Source organism: Hippichthys cyanospilos, chromosome 17 (assembly GCF_059441005.1).
Source record: "Hippichthys cyanospilos isolate Australia breed blue-spotted pipefish chromosome 17, RoL_Hcya_1.0, whole genome shotgun sequence".
In the NCBI taxonomy this organism is placed as follows: domain Eukaryota; kingdom Metazoa; phylum Chordata; class Actinopteri; order Syngnathiformes; family Syngnathidae; genus Hippichthys; species Hippichthys cyanospilos.
Genome location: NC_142385.1, coordinates 5562011 through 5582906, shown reverse-complemented (window position 1 = coordinate 5582906; position 20896 = coordinate 5562011). Strand labels below are relative to the sequence as shown.

The 20896-nt window shown below is 37.2% G+C and overlaps 1 protein-coding gene across 1 annotated transcript in view; it reads left to right on the top strand.

Moving 5' to 3' along the window:
* Positions 1 to 20896, top strand: part of cacna1g (calcium voltage-gated channel subunit alpha1 G) — a 129790-nt gene that overhangs the window by 63610 nt on the left and 45284 nt on the right. Inside the window, exons 12-19 of the mRNA XM_088439178.1 lie at positions 1728 to 1883; positions 3781 to 3846; positions 9089 to 9182; positions 10210 to 10388; positions 12624 to 12962; positions 14273 to 14452; positions 14543 to 14643; positions 18886 to 19009. Of these exons, the coding sequence (XP_088295304.1) occupies positions 1728 to 1883; positions 3781 to 3846; positions 9089 to 9182; positions 10210 to 10388; positions 12624 to 12962; positions 14273 to 14452; positions 14543 to 14643; positions 18886 to 19009 (1239 nt within the window). The remainder of the gene's footprint in view (positions 1 to 1727; positions 1884 to 3780; positions 3847 to 9088; positions 9183 to 10209; positions 10389 to 12623; positions 12963 to 14272; positions 14453 to 14542; positions 14644 to 18885; positions 19010 to 20896) is intronic.

The following is a 20896-nucleotide window of genomic DNA, read 5'->3' as shown; positions in this document are numbered from 1 at the left end:
AACACAACAGCGGTCTCTTGACAGGGACTTGAACAAGATTCAATCCCAGACCACCATAAAGGCCACCAGACCTTGACTTAAGCACTCAGCCATATGGCCCAAGTAGCAAAAGCAAACGGGGCTCTCAGACTTTTTATGTAGCTTGAGTCAGCAAACGAGTTCATATACTGTAATTGGCAATTTATTAAAATCTCTGTTTTACACGAAACCACAGTCACTCAAAGATATATTCCAAACATTTTGTTCATGCGGTATTTAACAAGAGTGGCAACTGGGTCTTTTTGTAACCTATTATTAGCTCATGAAAGTTACCTAGTAGCCAATGTAAGCACTTAACTTCAAAATGCAAGCTTACTGTAGGTGGAGTTGGCATCCATGGACATAAAATGAGTTTGACCAATGAAAATTGTTAAATTTTTAACTATAGTTGTAGGGAAAAAAATCTCCATCCCAGAATGGATAATATCATGAAAACTGACACCAGAAGGAATATGTTTTTTATTCTTCAAAGTAGAATGATCACAAACTGGCTGTCTGTAGACAGCTACCATTACACATTATAGCTTCATTCTACAGCACAATCAATACGTGTTAAAGTACATCAACCACAGAAGGTGATGCTAAGCCCAAACCAGCTAGAAACAATATATATATATATATATATATATATATATATATATATATATATATATATATATATATATATATATATATATATATATATATTGGTATATCAAAACATGCTGAAGTGACTTCAGGCAAATAAACATTTTTTTTTTTTTTATCTCACTTCTGCTGATTGAAATAGTCCGATTACAAGGCGTCAAAGAGCATCTTCCATGAATAAATAAAAGGTATTCTTTTCTCCCCGACCTCCTTAACCGCACTGACAGGGCAATCAGCCTTTTCTTCATGTTCAACTGATTTCCATTTCCAAGTATGTTACATGGATCAAGCAGGCTTTCCTCTTGTGTCATGTCTCTTAGAATACAACCCTTCTCTGGGCCCTTATTATGTATACATTACCCTTGCATAACCAATGCACAGCATTTGTCAGTATGAATATCGTCATTTTTAATAATTCAACGTTATGTCGGCTGAAGGAATATGTTATGTATTTTAGTGTCTACAGAGCATTGTATTGGCAAGCCTGTTAGAAATAATGGTGCAAATAATGGTTTGAATGTAGATTTAGTTAGGCTTTAAAAGTAGATAAAACACAATGCAGAATGTCTTAAATAAATATAAATAATTGTATAAAAAAGGGAATGTTAAGTGTTGGAGGCTACAATGCGTGCTAGGTTAGTTGGGTCTGCCTCATAATGCGCACTGGCACTTTTTAATGATTTTGAGTCGTAGAAAATGAGAATCTTGGTTCCTTTGTGAATCCATTTTTTGGCACATATCATTAAATCATGTCAAATTCACATAATAAGAGGCAGAAAACTTTTTTTTTTAAATCTGATCATTGTTAGAAAATTGTTTGAACAAAAAAAATACTATAATATTATAAATAATGAATGTGAGAAATGATTCCCCCAAATATATATATATATATATATATATATATATATATATATATATATATATATATATATATATATATATATATATATATATATATATATATATATATATATATATATATGCAGATCTCTAGTTCACGCACATGCTGTACTCATTGTGCAATACTTTTACCTCTATCTTCACCACCTCCTCTTTTGTAGATCTTAACCCAAGAAGACTGGAACAAGGTATTATATAACGGCATGGCATCCACAACTCCAGTAGCAGCTCTCTACTTTATTGCCCTAATGACTTTTGGCAACTACGTTCTATTCAACCTGCTGGTGGCCATCTTGGTTGAAGGCTTCCAAACTGAGGTATAGTGTTTTTTGTGTTTTTTGTTTTGTTTTTAATACTGTGTTTTTCCTCCAGGAAAGATGGGATTATTTATTGATTCAATACTGTCTTAAGGCATGAGTAGTTGTGTGTGATTTATTAAACTGAATCTGTTCAATTTGTCATCCTGTTGAACATATACATATATATACCCATGAGCATATTTTCCACATGAACTTTAATGAACTAATATTGCACTCTCTGCAGTGGGTACTGCAGACATCTCACCACCTGCAAAAATTCCAACAGTTTTGTCCTTTTTGAATTCTGCTCAACTCTCACTGCTTACCTATACCTCCCGAGTCATTGCCATTTAGTCAAATTAATTTTCTCACTAATAATAATTCGAAATGATTTGTGTACCTATGGGCATAAATATTCACTACTTTGTCAGTAAAACAGAATAAATACACAAAATATAAACAAAATAAATAACGACTCTGACCCTGCTGTTGTAACAAAATCGTAAAACTATATTTGAGAACTACAATATGACCATTTGCGGGGTGACAAACTGTTTCTTTCCACCACTGTAAAACCTGATAAATGTAAAATTTTCTCCTTTTTATTGTTTCTAAATAACTTGATTAATTACTCATCTTGAAGTCAAAAGTAATTGTTTGTGCAATTATTGTTCCAGTTACTCTAAAAATATTACAAATATTTATCTCTAGCTCTGTTATTATTTATTATTAGTAGAGATGTTCAATAGCACTTTCAGAACAAATCCAATACAAGTACTCACTTTTTATTGGTCACCGATGCAGATACCAACTACCAATACCATGAGTGCTCTTGATAGATAATAACTTTTGATAAATAATACAACGTACATTCTATTCTTTCTTTAGTCTTATTGTCACTCAAAAATATTGATCAGTGGACTATTGCTTCCCTCCAATGTCAGGTTATGGTCTTTGGGATATTTTTCCTCTGTGGCATCACTGGTATCATTCTCTGATGGAATTCAAACCTCAAGTTTTGTGGGACTTTATACAAGACTCAAAAATCTTCCTGTGCATTGACAAGCACATTTGCTTGTCTGTGGAAAACGAGGCACACATAACAAACAGAATGCCGACGCTTTAGTTCTATTAGCTTGTCTTCGGTACTTCCCTTTTTCAACTTCACATCACTCTTTGAAAGATTATTTTTAAACTGCCAAACTTCCCTTGTGTTCCTGTTGCCTGGTAACCAACCACTGAATGAGGTGAGACAACGCAGGAGAAATGTATAGCGCTGCAGCGAAGACACAAAGGAATACATATGAAATGCTTCGGGGGTTTTCTCATACTTGTTTATTTTATTTTGTACCAAAATTTATTACATCACCAGTTTTTATGTATCCAAATATCTTGTCCTACTGTTAGTCAATAACAAAGTGTGGTGTGCAGTATCCATTGCAAAGAGTGCAAATGTCTTATGTAATTATACTGTATATAATCACACTTGAAGACTGCATTAGATGATGCATGGGTGCGAAAAGCATGTATTGAAAAAAAGCAACGCTGTGCTGCAAAGGTCCGAACATATTTTTGTATGTCAGGATCATGATGTGGCTGCATTTTTGAACAAATGGAACACAGACCATGGCTGTCCACTTCACCGTTACTCTCTGACCTTCTTGCTTCCCTGTTATTGAGGCTACTAATGGACTCGCGCCGCTCATTTTTGCTCTTGGACGGGAAATTGGCTGCGACATGTTTCTTCGCATGGTGACCTCAGAATGTTTCGACGAGGCTGAATGAATCTCCTTGAACTTGCTGTCTACCCTTGTCGACTGTGGTGGCTCATCTCACTTTTGTGCTTTTTTTTTCCGCCCCCTTCTAACGCGCTCCTCCCTCACCTGTGTTGCTGCACCAATCACTTCCGCTGTAGGAAGTGACCAAGCGGGAGGATTTGCATGCCCAACTGAGTCTTATTCAGCTGCCTGTAGATGCAGGGGTATGTACGGTAAAGCATGGCAGCTCCCTTATCTTGCCCTTTCCTGACTCTACTAACATCCCTCCCCCATTTTTCCCTGTGCCTTCCTCAATTCCCTGCCCCCCGTGTCAATTCCTACAGAGGCTTTGCTGATATGTCACATATCATTCTTGTGCCACACCATGATGGTCCACTGCAAAGAAATAAAATAAAAATTAACACCCTCCCCAACCAAAAAATATGCATGAAATCAGAGCAAATCATGCATGCAATTATGATGCCAATGGTAATCTGAAGTGGTGTTAACTGCTATTGACAGCTAAAGACATCAAAGATCAGTTTGAATTAAACATCATTGAATTAGTTAATATTTAGGGTAATAAGAGGCATAAATAGAACTGATAGGAATATTTTGTGTAATAATAGCGGATCATAGTCGTCACCAAATAACATGCCAGTGGGTTCTTATCCCAAATTTTGACCCAACTCGGGCTTCGTGATGTTTTGGGTTGTGATATCGAAGTAAAAGCATAAAAAGGGAGGAGGATAAATTATTGCGTGGATTGTCAAAAAGGATGCCTTTCAAAATGCAATCCATTCTAAATGCTTGCAAGCGGGAGGTCAAAAGGTACACCCTGTAGGTGTCAAATTTTGTCCATGACAGGCAAATTGGAAATAGTGTCAAATTTGGACATATTGAAATATCACAAATTTGACATTATTTCCAAATTTGAATGGCAGTAAATGAGCCACCCCAAACTTATGACATTTGCAGGCCTTTCAAATACTTCAATGATTGGCTTAGCATGGAGTCCCATAATGCATTAAGTCTTCAAAAGTCATAATACTGTAATTATTATATAATACATATTCTTATTTAAAGTTCATAAATGTAAAAGGTTACAGCGTAGTTGCATTTGCCATGATTGCATTTTCACAATGTTTTCTCATAAAGGTGGCGGAGGTTCCCGCTGCCCCCAAAAAAGGATTTGTATGGATAGGGTCTGATGCCACTAAACCTTTTGAGGGGTTGAAAATAAATATATATTTATATTTGAGAATGTTTTGGCCCTTAGGTTAGCCCAAGTTGGGCGATAATAAGGCCAGGCTAGTGAAAAATCAAGTAATTATACAGTACTTCAAATAATGGTAAATGTGGTATTATACTGTACTTGTCCCCAAAAAATAAAGCATCTTTTATAGCCACAAGTTTGCACTGTTTGTTAGCGCTCAACTAACTTTGCATTACAACTTAAATAAAAACTTAAATAACAACATTTATTTTAGGAATAGAGAACTCCAGAGGCAGTCATATTGTTTATTTCCTGCATAAACAAAGTGAGAAAATGCTTTTTTTCCTCCTGCTTTGATGAGTCATCGCTGCAAAAAATGAATCTGTCTGCCATATAAAATAAGGCAATACAGTTCGAATAATAACAGGAGAAATTAAATTGATTCAAACATTAAATATCATATATATGATCAATGCAAAAATATTGTTTATTCTATGGTTACCACTCATCTCAAACAAGAAATTGTGAGTTTATTTTTAAATATGTTTCAAATATTATTAGAAAACTTACCAGAAAACCTTTCAAGCTTTGATTCATTTAGTCGGTGGTCATTTTACTCCTTAAAACGAAAGCTACAATTAGATTGAATACATTACGAGAATAAAATTTTCATCACTTTAATATATTCAAAAATTGGACAGATAATGTGTTTAATAATAGGATGTGAATTATCGATCCACTGTGGAAAGGTGCACACTCAAAAAAAGCAAAGAAAAAATTTAAAAGCAATGCCAAGAGGTGTTTTTTATTACATTATCTATTTCTTTATACTTTATATGTCTCTATGAATATGGTATTTTTTTGAGTCCCCCTGAAAAGCAATCAATCAAATCTTAAATCTAGATGATCGTTCCACAAATCTGAGGGTCACAATTACAGTTTGTCACATAAGTGTCAAAAAAGAAGAGGACCTCCAATACGTGTGTGTACTTTCTTGAAGATATGTCACAGCTCAAAGTGCTCTACCGCCTGCCTCCTGCATGCTGCCTATCCTGCTAACCACGGTAGTGAGTGATTACTGATTTCTTTTGGAAGTGTTTAATCATTTGCATCACTTTGAAAAACAAATTGCATGCACACAGTCATGCTATCTCTCTTTCAACATTTAAAGCAGAATTGAACCAGGGTTTGATTGCTTCATTCGCATCAGCCCTCTACACACTTTATCTTTCGAGCTGGAGGGTAATATCACCGCAGCAAATCTGGCTGCCAACAAGCTCCCTCTTAGGCTCTCATTGTATCAGCCTGCAGGTTAGGAAATAGTGAAGTGGAGAGAGGGTGCTTACTGAAAGGCCTGAGCGCTGCTGGATATGTTAATCCAGCTGGTCTAGAGGATCCGAGCTAATAAGGGTGCAGGGGGAGATGAACTCTGTTTGCGTAACTCTTCAAGAGAGCCCAGTAAGGTCTTTGAAATGCTGTGTTTGAGAAGCAAATAATGGTTATTATTCTCCATCTCCACTAGTGAACACCGTCCAAATCTTAATCATGACAGTTCCTGCAGGTCGTTGTCACTTTTAATGTTTTTTTCTTTTATTTGCCAAGCCCCTATTGCCACCCCCTCACCCCATATACAACAATGCACAATACTGCTGGGGGTTCATTAAGGTACTTTAGTGTCTATGCTAGATTTTAACAAGGGTTACAAGCGAGGACACAGGCGATGCAAATGTGGTGCTTTTTAAATGCCGTGACAGGACATTTTTATTTTCAAATTAAGAGTAAATGAATTTGGAAGATAAAGCAAAATATTTCTGCTAATTATTGTGATTCCTTTGCAAAATACTGTAAACCAGAAATAACACAGCCGATTTTGCATAATATACATTGCTGAATAAAATATGCCTAAAAACTTGAATGTTTCAAATCAGACCCAGATGTCACAGCACTTTTTTTATTGTATTTATTTATTTATTTATTTTTCCAGCTCCGAAAATGATTCGCAGTGGGTAGGGTTACTTGGCTAAAAAAATAAATATAATTAATTGAATTGAAAAAAATAAATAATAAAAAAGGTTTCCAAACAACTGCTGTATAGCCTACCTTGGAGTTCTCGGGTTGATTTTGCTGGTGATTCTAATGGACAAAGATGAGGTTTGTGCATTTGTGTTACAACTTGCTGCACACAAGGTATCGCGGCTCACTGAAACTTCGGTTGTCCTATTTAGCGATTGAAAAAAAAAAGCAGCAAAATGTAAAAAACATCTTGCAACATACTTCTATATGTGTTTTAAAGTTCTATCGATAGCTCATTGAACAACTAGGTTAACTTTGGTCAGGAAAATATCAGCATACACCCTTCATATGCTGTTTTTATGGGGCTTGGTTAAGCCATTATATATTGCAATTAGTTATAAAAAAAAACCAAAAGTTCGAATAACCTTATTGTGGGTTCTCCCACTCTTACCACTTTTGGCTGCAAAGTTTCACTATCCCATTTAGGAAGAAACCTATTATGGAAAACACACAAACAATTACTCCGCTTCCTTCTATCAACATCCATCTGCCATGTCGACCCCTTTAGATGCCAGGTAATTGAGATCCTCCTGTGAGCTGTTGGTGTCTATTAATGTTTGGCTATCTGCAGCAGGTCTGGTCTGCCTTATCTCCTGCTCCAGCCACCATGCCCGAAATTGGCAGATAAATAAGCTGTCTAAACATCCCAGCTATTTCATCACCAAGGATTTCCCTGAAGACCCACCCCCCCATACACACACACACTTTTCCCGACCTCCCACCAATGCACTAAACCAACATCATGTCCACCTTTCCCCTCGCTTATTCAACCTTGACGTATGTGCCCTAAGTGATAATCACCGAGTAATAAATCACATTTATTCACACCCAATGAATCTCTGATTGTGCCATTCGCGAGTCATGAAATTAACTCACAAATGGAAGAAATGCATTGTTTATCAGTCCTAGACCTAGATCTAGGGACAAAAATGTTGGGGCAGCCCTGATTTATAGCATTGATTTCAAGTATTATTATTGGAGCAATGAGGTACCATAGATTATCTGAATTATAACACACACAATATATATATATATATATATATATATATATATATATATATATATATATATATATATATATATATATATATATATATATATATATATATGAAAAATCTGTTCATCCTTTGCTCCAATGGTGCCTGTTGCCTATGTTGCTTTGTGTGGTTAAAAGAATTTCTTGCTGTAAAGATTTTCAATCTCAAAAATCTTTGTTGCATTCAGTTACTTTAATATGGCGTTTTAAGTGTAAATGCAACCTCCTGACTGACCGCCACTGCTCTGGTTTTTCCACTGAATGCTATGATTAGTAGATGTAGAAATTTGAACAAAATTGTAAGCACAGATCATCCGAAGGACCTCTTTACTTGATTAGGCCCCTGGTCCATTTGCAATCCTCAACTAATTTGGTCACACTCCGCCATTCTGGGGAAATCAGGAAATCAGTGTAAGTGTGAAGATGTAAATGAATGCTTCAGTTCCCACCATAGCCCCAAAACAATATGAACCTGTAGATCTCTCACATACAGAAGGATAAATAAAGTAATTTCTTCAAAATGACTTGTGTGTCAAAGAAGTTCTAAAGCTCATACACTATAACTTTAGTGTTACATAGAAATGTGACCATTAAAATTAGTCTAATCTGTTTTTGAAATATCCAACTCTTGTTCATTTAATATTTAAATGCAGTCTTGTGAACAGATTGAATGAAATGTGACATTTTTGCTGAAGATGGGGTCGTAAATTTCAGATTCATATCCTGTGGCCTATTGCAAATAAAAAATTTAAGGGTTGAATAACAAAAGATCACCTCCTGTGCATGCTACTGTTACTGTGTTGCAGTGTTTTTCAGTGAACCAGTATTATTATTTTTGCATGCATACACAGTGTTGTTATATCAATCAACTTTCTCCTTTGTTTTTGTGTTTTGTGGGACTATAGAGGTGGAACTTTCACCTGCCTGTTCGCAAAGTAGCGTTGCCTCCAGTGACTGATCCCATAGTAATATTTAGCCTGTTACAAATAGAATACAATGACCAAAAAAGAAAACAAAAGAAAAACTGTGGGGATCAGTACTCAGAGGCAATGTCAGAGCACCGCTTTCTGATTAATTAAAAAAAAATCATCCTATATTTAGGTTCCCTCTAAATTGTACATGTGTGTGTTTGTTGCCAAAGGGTGATGCTTCTAAAGCAGGTTCAGAGATTGATTCCTGTGCACGCAGTATGGAGGACGTTAACGGCAGTAAGAGGGACTTATCAACCTCTGCAGGTGAGCTAAGTTAATATTATCTATTAAATGCCTGTATGATTCTGGCTGCATGTCAATGATGGTGTAAAGAAATTGCATTAATGCTGCCCATACCACATGTAAAAATGACGTTAACAATACAGAATTTTTTAATGGCAATTTTCTGCTACCTTTGTTTGCATTTGTTCACAAAATGCATATTTTGTTATAGAAAAATAAAATAATGAAAAAAAAAACTAATACAATTAAACACAAAGATCAAGTAACAGGAAAGGAATCCCAAACAAAAAATGTGATTGTACAACCTCTTTTCAAGAAATACAGGGAAATACTAAGAATTGCATTGATTACATTGGTGATATGATGAAGAAATGTCACAAAGTAGCGTCATAATGTAGTGCCCTGTCTTCATAAAAAAAACTGTCTGATTAATCGGTTAGACCCTATTTTGGTAAAGCAGAAGACTATTAAGTCAAAGACATATAAAGGCAAAGAATTTCCTGTGTGAAACATTGCCTGCACCTTCTTTGGTCTGCTTTTATAATTCAGAGTCTCCCTTTGTGGGTGCGTATATGTCGCTGTCTCCCTTGCACAACATCGAACCAGTAGAGGCTTCTCATTCATAATTTCTCATATGCCGGTTCCGATTCCCTCTAATTACTACTCTTGCAGATAGAAAAGCCCAATGAGAGCTAGAGTAAAACTCCCTGCTGTTTCATATCACCCCCCCACAGTACCTCGAGGTGCTCCGAATAAAACTAAGCTTTGTGGAAACACCCTTTTACCCTGTGATATCATCAGTAAAGTTGCACTTCATTTTATGTTTGTGAGGTTCCCAAACATAATATCCCACACTTCACTTATGATTAATGTGCCACTGAAATAAATATTCATATGACTCAATAGCAGTATGAGCTTCCACTTTTGGAATGAACTGAATTACATACCTGATGATACAGTATACTCAACAGACACCCATTACAACACTCAATTCAAATTACTTGAACATTTCTACTTCATTCCACTTATCTCTGTCTTTTCCTAGTAGTGCCTGTAAATGGTCATGTGGATCTGAAGACCAGCCTGACCCCTCCATTGATTACTCACACGGCAGCCACTCCAATGCCCATACCTAAGTTGCCCATCACGGGTGACCCAATCCAGGCCTACGAGTCCCGCCGAGGCAGCAGTGTCTCCATTGATCCGACCACCTGTGAGAAGTCACCGGTTAGTATGATGCCAATAGAGAACAGTGATACTGTGATACAGTGTCACATATTCTACCATAAAATGGTTGATAACTGCGGTAAAGGGGAAGTTAATCCATGCATTGTCTTTAAAATTATGTGTTCTATGCACCATCACTCATCCTAACACGATATCTGATTAATATTGCATTGATGAAAAAATCCATCTATTTTAGTTTATCCCAGGCGGTGGCCATTTTGTCACTTCCTATTGACTGAAAGTGACAAGTTTACTCAGGGGTCATGCAACGATTAAGGATGTAACTGCTCAAAGATGGCACGGTTCAGTACCTACTTTGGTCTTGGAGGCATGGTTCAGTATATTTGGTATAAAAGGAAAAAGCCATAACAAAATCCCCAAAGTGTAGTCCTAGGTTTATTTTAATTTATTTTTAGCAATTGTTAGTGCACAAAACTGTTTTTTCGTGTCATTTAGAGCGTTTAGAACAACTTGTGATAACATGGGTTAAGACGCAGATCACAAGTTTATTCTATTTTCGAGATTTTCAATTTTAAAGAAAATAATTGGTTGTGTACATCGTTAGAGATTGTTTTTAGTGGCATGGGCCATTAGTTAGATCAGTTTTTGTTACAAAACACATTCACAGAGCTGGCAACTCATAAACATTAATTTCCTGAAATTTTCATTTAGATTTTTTTCTTTTTTTTAATTACTGCTTGAAAGGACTACATCACTTAAAATTTACTTTGAGACACATTGCACACAAATACATGCACACACATACACACATTTTAGATAAAAGCATAATACAGAATATCACTCACCATAACTGCACTACATCGACAAACGACACAGCATTTGTTTTCGATCAATCCATTTTCTGAACCACTTATTCTCATTAGAGTCACTCACATGCAATGAAGTTGTCATTATTTGTAGTTTGTTCATTTTAAAACGTGTAACCAGCCGATGAAACTTGACTTCATGCCATAGTTACCCTTAAGTACAGTTGCAGTGAATTGTAGGGAATCTAAGTCTCTAGCCAGGTCAACGTGAATTATTTAATGCAACAGTCCCGAACATATCCTTCTCCTACAGATGACCCGTTTTGTGTCTTATGTATCTGGTGTTAGAGGCCTTAGCGGCGGAATTACAGTGCATCTTTCGTTCACATTTTCTCTGGGCCTGACAGTTTCAACAACAATCCACGTAGATCTCGTTGGTGGTGGCACTCTAATCTTCTGTCTGTCTTCTGAAGTTACCTTGATGTTGTTTTTTAATTTGTATTTTTTTTTCTTATTAACTGTGGGGTGACAGACTGATTTCGACACATTACTCCCAACTGATTTGCAGTGCAAATATCGAATTTAATTTGCAAATTCATTGTCTAACTTTATTTACCACACTGTGACGTTCAACCTGAATACATTAACCGTTACACCTCTAGTTCCATGACAAATACAAGCTGAGCTGTGATAGGTCATAACCTAAGTCCTGAGCTACTGTAGTGTTAATTTCAAAATGACCACCTCCAGAGATGACTAAAACTGTTGCCGCTTAATTTATAATCCACAGATGCAGTATTAATCAGAATATGTGTGTGTATCAAACTGGAGGCATATATAACATATAGTAAAGAAAATGTAGTTATAGACTTCCTCTTTAAGTGTGAAGTCATGCAACAGGGGCAACGGCAGGACTTACCCATAAAACCAAAATGTAATTTATAGTCTTGATAACAAGTTATTCTGATTTACCATAACCTTGGGTAAAAAGGTGTTTAAAAAAAGATATACTGCTACTATGAGAGGGCAAGCTTTAAAATGTCTTCCTGTGTTAGGAGCAGTTGATATAAAAGCAATGTGTCCCAAAAGTCCATAAAGTGAATGCGTAAATGAACTCATGACAGGAACTCAATTAATTTCACCGTGTCATGATGATTGATGGTTATAAATGAAAGAACCCAGCTGGAAATCCACTGCGGACTCCATTTCTATCAGATTCTCACATTTTCGTTTCATGTTGATAAGCTGATGATTGACAGATTAATTGACAAAGTAATTAATGAGAGCTTTGTAGAACAAGCAAGGATCTCCACATCAGCTCGTAACTGTCAATCAAACCTGAAATCTCAATTGCATATATGTCAAGCCGATCCAAGCACATACATCTTTGTTCTGTTGCATGACAGATTTAAGCAGGATGTTTTCGGCTAAGGTTTTGAAGACATTTTTTATTTTTTTCCAACAAAAGACCACCGCCCGGAGTGCTTCCCCTCATGCACCTTGGAGCACCGGCAGTGGCCGCAACAGCCGCCGATCTAGCTGGAACAGTCTTGGTCGCGCCCCATCCCTCAAACGACAGAAGCGGCTATCTGGGGAGCGACAGTCGCTTTTATCAGAAGAGGGTGTCTCAAGCTCTGAAGAAGGGGAGGCTGGAGGAGACGGAAGAAGGGGATTGATCGAGGAGGATGACGCCTCCTTGGCCAGGACAGACTCCATGTCCCAGTCACAGAGACAGTCGTGTCACCGGAGGATGGAGTCGATGGAGACACGGAGCTCCATGGATTTGCCTCCTGATGCTCTACTGCAGGTAGACGCTTACTGTTCAAAACCTTACAACCTCCAGGAATCGGACCCTCCAAAATATCAGTTCAAATGTATTAAAAAAAAAAAGACAAAAAAATACAAAAAACGCTCAATTGTCGTATTCCTCCCTGTACAAGTCGAAAAAACAGACCAAAAACATTCGTTTGAATGCAAAATAAGTAATATCATGTTATTACAAGGCTGAAAAGGATTATACATGCCCATAATTGGACACAGTATGCATTCATTTTAGAGTGTTCCCACAGAACTTCGTAAAAATGCGCTTTCGTCAGGCGCCTCCTTATTGCCTCTTTGTTCCAGTGGATTTTGACTAATTATGAAAAGGAAAAAATGGCTTTACTTGTCTCCTTCAGCCCTTGGACGTGTGCTTGAATAAGACGTTATGTCGTTAGGTGGTGGGGAGAAACTTACACGCTCTGATCTCATAACAGTTGTTACATGGGTAAAGAACGTCCCAAGTAAGATGATGAACAAATCATCTTCAAAGACACCCATTTTTTAAAAAAATGAACAGGTTCGAAGATGACCCGTGAAAGAGTCATGTGGATGTTTGCGCAAAATGACAAGCAGGAAGTGGAGGACGTCTGGGATTTAAATGGAAGGAGCTATTTGGCATGTCAGATAGTGAGGATGACTTTGAGGGCTGTTAGATGAATTCACATTCAACTGTGTCAAAAAATAAAACATTTATACTTCAAATCGTGTTATTGTTGCAACATTATTTTCAGCATTTGCATCTATGCGCATGCACATTGCCTCGCACCTTGTCTCGTCCCCCCCCCCCCCCCCCCAGTATTTTATTCGCTATACAATGAAGCAATGCATCTTAAGTACTGTAATTTCATCATTTGTATAACACAGATGGTGTGTTTCAATTGTATAGCTATGATATTTGTCACCACTAAAGTCAGGGGTAGACCCATACTCGCGTATTTGTAAAATTCACCCAAATTGAAGTTTAAAAAAAAGTGTGTGCGGGGGGACTTCTACACAAGGTTGACTTGTACAAGGAGAAAAACAGTAGCTATTAGTTTGGTAATGCGATGTTCACAAATTTAGCTGTGATTGATCATTTTACCTGAGCACTGAACAACTGATGTTATTTTCAGTCAAGAACAAGAGTCAAAGGTAATAAAAACAGGTCGAGTTTGCTGCCCTTGTTATATTCCAGACACGCAATATCAATCAGAATACCACGTTTAACGAGGTAGATTTGTGTAAAACGCATATTGTAAGTACAACTTTAAATCAATTTAATAAATGTACATTGACAACGTTTCTCTGCGTGTCTAGGTTCCATACCTGCATCGCTCAGCTAGCATGCACAGCTCAAGACCGCCTTTACCAGGTGCCTTCCGGCCTGCAGAGCATAGCGACTGCAATGGGAAAGGGGTACCCTCACTTTTGGGCCCTGCACATGTCTCATTGGAGGAAAACACAGAAGAAGAAAATGCTGAGGAAGACGCCAACCTGGTTCGTGTCTACACATCTGAGCAGATTTTATACTACATACAATTTTTTTTCATTATAAGTTGGTATACCAACTCCTGCATGTTCCCACAGGGCCGTCTTGCCAGATTGTTTCGCTGGTTAGAAAAGAAACAGCCTGAGTGGTGTCGACAAAGAGACACCTGGTCACTCTACCTCTTCTCCCCAGAGTCAAGGTAGACCTCATTTTTCACTTTTGTCTGCACATCATCGCATGGCTATATCCTCCGTTGGGAAGTTGTTGAAACTGTTCATCTTTGAGTTCGAAGTTAAGCTCTTTGTGAATGTTGATAGTTTTTGAAAGGAAAACAAATGTAAACTGCTTATAGGGCAAGAAAAAGAACGCAAGTCCCCCCACTTGACAAGCAAAGGATTTCACATTTCTTCTGACTGCATGGCATGCTTTTCATCTCAAAGAGCGCACAGCCTTTTTTTATTTTACCCTGCTTCCAAAATCATTTTATATTCCGTTCCAAATTCTTACTTCAGAAGCATCTTTTATCCGTCCGTTTCTGCCGTGTCAGGGGTGAGTAAGCAGGAGCAAAGGGAGTTTCTCTTTCAAAGTGCTGCGTGTTATCTTCGTCACGTGCAGAATCCATTGGCCTCTTTTCCTCCCTCCACCGCATTCTCTTTCTTCACGCCTCCTCCCCTCCCGGGGCGTTAATCCGTCTCTCGCTGCAGCATGTTTAGGAGCACCGAGGATGAAGGTTGCAACAAGTAACACACCGGCCCCTGGTGCAAACACAGCATCACAATGTTCCCATTTGAAGTCATTATAATTGGTAGTCTTAACAAACAGCTTAAAAGCATGTATTGTATTCAGTATGTTAATCACTTTCTTGCAAGATAAATATAGGCTGAAAAAAATGTAATTGTTGTATGTAGTAAACCATTTGTGGTCTATACAACTTCGCAAGATGTTGAACGTTCTGCTTGCTAATATGCTTGCTGCATTGAAGTAATTGTATCAGAAGTTTTTAGCATTGAGGGTGTGCTCCCCTTTTGTCTTATGCACTCCCTGGAATTTGAGATATTTGCTACGTGATTAGCTTGTCAAGGCGTAGTGGTCCAACAACAATGGGCCCACTGCTGTGAGTGTGCATATGTTGTCCTATAGAGTGCATAATAAGCTAATGTGAACTCAACTGAACTGAATAAAGTCGATTATTAACAGCAGATAAGATGACTTCATGAATATAGTGGTTTGGTCAATTGGCAATTACGGTAAATAATCGATTTAACTTGCTTTACAGCAGGGAAAGCCATTAACTGTTTTCAGTCTCTGTCATCACTTTCACTGAAATTAAAAGGAGTGATGAGAACTGACCCTCGCTCTGAATTTGCACATAAAATAAAGACAATCAAAATAATGCTCTCGAGCTCAAGTAAACTAAGGCAATGTTTACATGGTTTTGGCCTTGCTTCAGGACAATTTTTTTTTCTGATATACTTTACGGATTGGTAGGATGTAATGTTGGATAATTGATACTGCCTGATGACATTAATCTCCCCTCTCCAAGACTACATTCACCAGAGCAGGGGTGTCAAACTCATTTTTATCATGGGCCACATTGTAATTACAGTTTCTGTCAGGGGGTCGTTATGATTGTGAAGTCAAAGAAAAAGCCACCAAAAACTGTCCAAAAAATTGATTATTAGTGAAAAAAGAAAAAGAAATGAAAAAAAGAAAGGTTGTAAAAGGTAAAGACAACTTGAAAATTTTTAGACAGAAACTGAAAGTCATAATTATCATTTCGCGGGCCACATAAAATGATGTGCATTGAGTTTGACCCCTGTGACTTAAACATTTTGAAATCAGAGGACACTAAAAAACTGTTCAAAAAGGGGTATGTATTGATAAAAAAAGAATAAATAAATAAAACACATTGTAAAAGGTGAAAATTCTTGAAAATTCTTAGCCAGAAACTTGTAGTCATACTTAGCATTTTAGGCCACATAAAAAGATGTGGTAGGCCAGATCTGGCCCCTAGGCATTGAGTTTGACACCTGTGCACCAGAGTAAATGAAAAAAAAAGCATGATGAAATGGGATGACTTTTTGAGATACAAACCCTAAAAATTAATTAAAGTAAAATAAATTTAAGTTGCAAGCTCGAGATGGTAGCAGGCCTAACACTATGCAGATAGCACAGTTATTTTTCCTACTTATAAAAAAAAAAGGACCCTTCCATCTGTTTATTGCCTGTCTCAGTTAAGGTTTACTGCACATCAAACAAGGATAAGGACACACTGTGTATTTAACCAAAACAAATTAAGGTTAGCACAAGATGAATCCTAACACACGATGCACAACTTGATAATGTTGCGGTAATCGTAAACACTGTTTTATGATCATTGTACTTAAATTGGACCACTCCACATCATTCGTAACTATATGTGAAATATTGTTCACAGTTATTAAACGAAACACAAGATATGTGTCTCTGTCAAAGGGAAATTAGCCTGGGACGTTAGTACACAGCATGAATAATGATCAATTAGATCCTCACGAAGGCTCAGCAACTTGACACAATTGTGTCTCTATCGTCAAATAAAGCTGTAAATCCACATTTAAGCCTCAGTTTTGCACATCAGTGTACACTTACAACAGCAATCAAAGCTGAGTTGTTGCAGTTTAATCCCCCATGATGTTAAAATATAAATCTCTTTTTTGTTTTTTCAAACTTAAATACATTTTCTTTTAATGTAAAGCAAGCTAACCGTAGTCAAGTATAATTAATGGCTCTGAACTCCTCTCTAATATTTCATTCCAAAGCTGTTTTATAGTTTCTTAGATAAGTGTGGTTGAATGGAATGAGAACCCTGAATAATTCGATAATGGTTTTGTGAATGTATTGCGATTTATTACAATTTAGATGCTTTTCTTTCAAACTCTAACTTCCTTGACCACAGGCTTTCAAGTATAAAACATGTAGTGTGTGTATTACAGTAGGCTACTGTTGATTTGATTGGTAAATTGACCAATTTCAAATCATTTATCCTTATTTTTGCATGTGATATAATTATTTTATTTTTTTTATATAAAATATAAGATCTTCATGTAATATTTTGGCATTTCTGTATTGACCTGATCATTCCCATTAAGATCAGGGGGCAAAGATTTCATAGGGTCTGTTAAAATGTATATTTTCATTGTTTAATGTATTTTGTAATACATTTAATATTTAGGAAGTTTTCGATTAAAAACTAGGTTTTAAAATACCCTGGGAACCAGATTCATCACTGTACCAGCGAAAGAGGCAGGCATAGTCGCTGTGAAGCACATTTTTTAGGCGGGGCTAACCTGTCCAAAAGACAGTTGAAAACACCAATCAGCAAAGAGTGGATATGACATGTGGAAGCCAATTAGTAAACATTTTCATGATGATGTCTAGTCATTCAACACTTTAGCATTGAATAAAACAAAGCATTGTCCCTCCCGCGTACTACTTTGAATATACAGATGAAGATGGACTTTATTTCAGCACAGTAGAGTGACACAAAAAAAAGTCACAGCAAATAAACAAATTTGATTGCACAATTTGTTTTGAATGAGAAGCTTTAAAAAAAAAAAAAAAAACACTTTCTTTCTCTCAAGAAAGTGGGTGGCGCTTCTCAGGGTTGTTTTACCAACACAATCCAAGTGGATCCAAACATACTAAAGCAGTTGTTTTTACTCTAGCCACAGCTAAGATGACTGGAGGTGACGTAACAGCTGGAAAGCCGGGTACATGGTAGAGACACTGCACAATTTCCCATGCGCTACACGGAATAATGCCGAGTGTTTTTGTATTTGAAAGGATGATATTTTGACACATAGGATCAGACAGAAGCCACAAACCAGCTGAAACACCATTAAAAAGCAGTGAAATCTCTATTCGCATGGCTTTTGTGACATAACGGCTGAAGAAATACCTAAAGAGATGGGGGTGGATGATTCAAAATTCTATTTTGTGAATAAACTGCTGTATTCCTTCTGTCATCACTTTGTAATGACATTTATGCTTTGTGAGGTCCCAAGAACAACATTCCCTCTAATCTATTTTAAATGTAATATTTCACATTTAATATTTCAGGACAATTAACGATAGATGAAAATGATGCATACTGCTAACGTCACTGTGCCTGTAAATGCAACACACATCTGAAAAATGCAATCCTGCTGAAAATTTGGTTTATTTTAACAAATGCAAAAATTATCACTTTAAACGGGATGGCATAGTATAAATTAGTTTACTTATTAACCATATAAATGTTTTCAACTGGTTATCAAAAAGCCTATTATGTTTTTGTTGACCACATGTGATCTTTTTCGACTGTTTTTTCAGACATGATTTGAAAAGTTTTGTCATCTTTGTCTTTGTAAAGATACTCTCTGTTATGATGATGTCAGATGAGGTCTATGTTGCCCTTCCGCAGGTTTCGTTTTGCCTGCAAAAGAATCATCAACCATAAGATGTTCGACCATGTGGTGCTGGTTATCATCTTCCTGAACTGCATTACTATTGCGATGGAGCGGCCTCGCATCGACCCCACCAGTGCTGTGAGTCTGGACGAAAACTGAAAAAAAAAAAAAATGTTAGCATTGAAAAAGGATATACAGTGTTCCTTCACCATTATGTGCTTCACTTTTTTTGTGGATTTATTGCTTCACTTTTCAAAAGACTGTCAATTTGCAGCAGCACCTACCCTATGTGCTGCTTTAACCCTCCCATGCATAGTCCTAGTGCATAGTGTGACTCAAGCTCACGGTCTGTGGATTTGTTCAGACGCATTCTACAGCTCGTCATTCTACATTGATGGTTAGAGTATTATACAAGGGTATTTTGGCAATGATTCTTCCTTGCTCTAAGAGGCAATATTGTTGTGGCTGTGAGTGAGAGAGCTGTGCGCAGACATACATGTGGGGTCTGTGGGGTCTACACAGATGCTTGCAGGACTGACAACACAAACCCCTTTAATGCTGGCCCTTTCAAAAAGTTGCATGCTGGGGAGTGAGCAAGGGGAGGATTGGAGGGAGGGATAGCAGGAGAGAACCCTTGCAGGCTAGGGGAGAACATGCAAACTCCATACAGGAACAAGTGCAGTGGATTTGAACTCGGGTCCCGGAACCTTTCCTCCCAGCCACATTGATATTTCATAGAGATGTTTCAAAATTGTTTGCAAAATATCTCAGAAGTTATTTTAACCAAAACATTTTTAACTATTTAATGAATGGGACAAGCAGCTATCGTAAGCCTAAACACATTTTCATTCATTCATTTGTTTATTCATTCATTCATTTATTCATTCATTCAGTTGCAATCAATTAATTACAGTCAAGTTAAGAACACTGTAATTGCATGAATCAAATAATTAAACGTGATGCTTTCTGCACACATGCTTCATATATAACCTTTTTTTTTCGTTTCCAGCAATGGCTGCACAACACTGACTAGCCATTTTGTACATAAACATATAATTATCTCTGTGATTATTATTCTTCTCCCCACTGAGCGAGGTGTTGTGCAGATAGCTTTGATTGTGGTTTGGTCTCAGCAGATCGCACTGTTCTGCTCATTTTGTTTCTGAACCGCAGAGGAGACTGTGCTGTCTTAACTGATTCAATTATCTTTGTGCTGCCGTACGTGGCTAATGTCCAGGAAAGGGGATGTTTAACACATGGAAGCTGCCCCATAAGGCCACTGGGGCACATCAGAGCAAAGGCATTTGCTTATGCAAATGATTCGTCTGCAAATACACAATGTCCACAGTCCAAGTGATGCTGACGCATTTGCAATAGAGAGTTAGTTTCAAATGCGTTTGTCAGATCACTTCCGAGGCCATTACGGAAATTTGTTGAAATAGAGGATGCAGCAAGCTTTTGAAAGCTAAGAAAATTGGAGTCATTACTCTGTCTATAAAATTCTCATTTGCCTGGATGGCAACGGCGTGAGTCTTTATTTATTTTTTTCCTGTGTGTGGGTTTTTATAAATTAATAATGCCAATTGGGAATCAATTTCTTCTGTTCTAGTGTAGCTGTGTGAAATCAAACATGTATCTACCACTCGCTGATGCAGTCATATTCGGTAGCTTTATCACAGCCCGGATGCCAAAACAAGCAAAATACATTCTAGATTTAGTTTTTAAATGTAGTTCTCATTAATGTCACTGGGATGAAATGTTTTAGTCACAACACTTTAATCCATGAAGAAGGCCAACAATTAGATTTGTGCACTTTGATGTGTTGCCTTAAGTCCAACTCGGAGGAAACAATGGGAGGTCGATGCCACTTTTGATACGTGACTCCTTATTGAATTAGAGGTCATCTCCAGGATCTAAACTGAATGAGAATTACATTTTCAGAACACTTGCTGGTAGATTTAAGGCTCCGAGTTGGCGCTAAATAAAAGTCTCTTCGGAAGCTTCCTTCCTTGGGAATGTAATAAT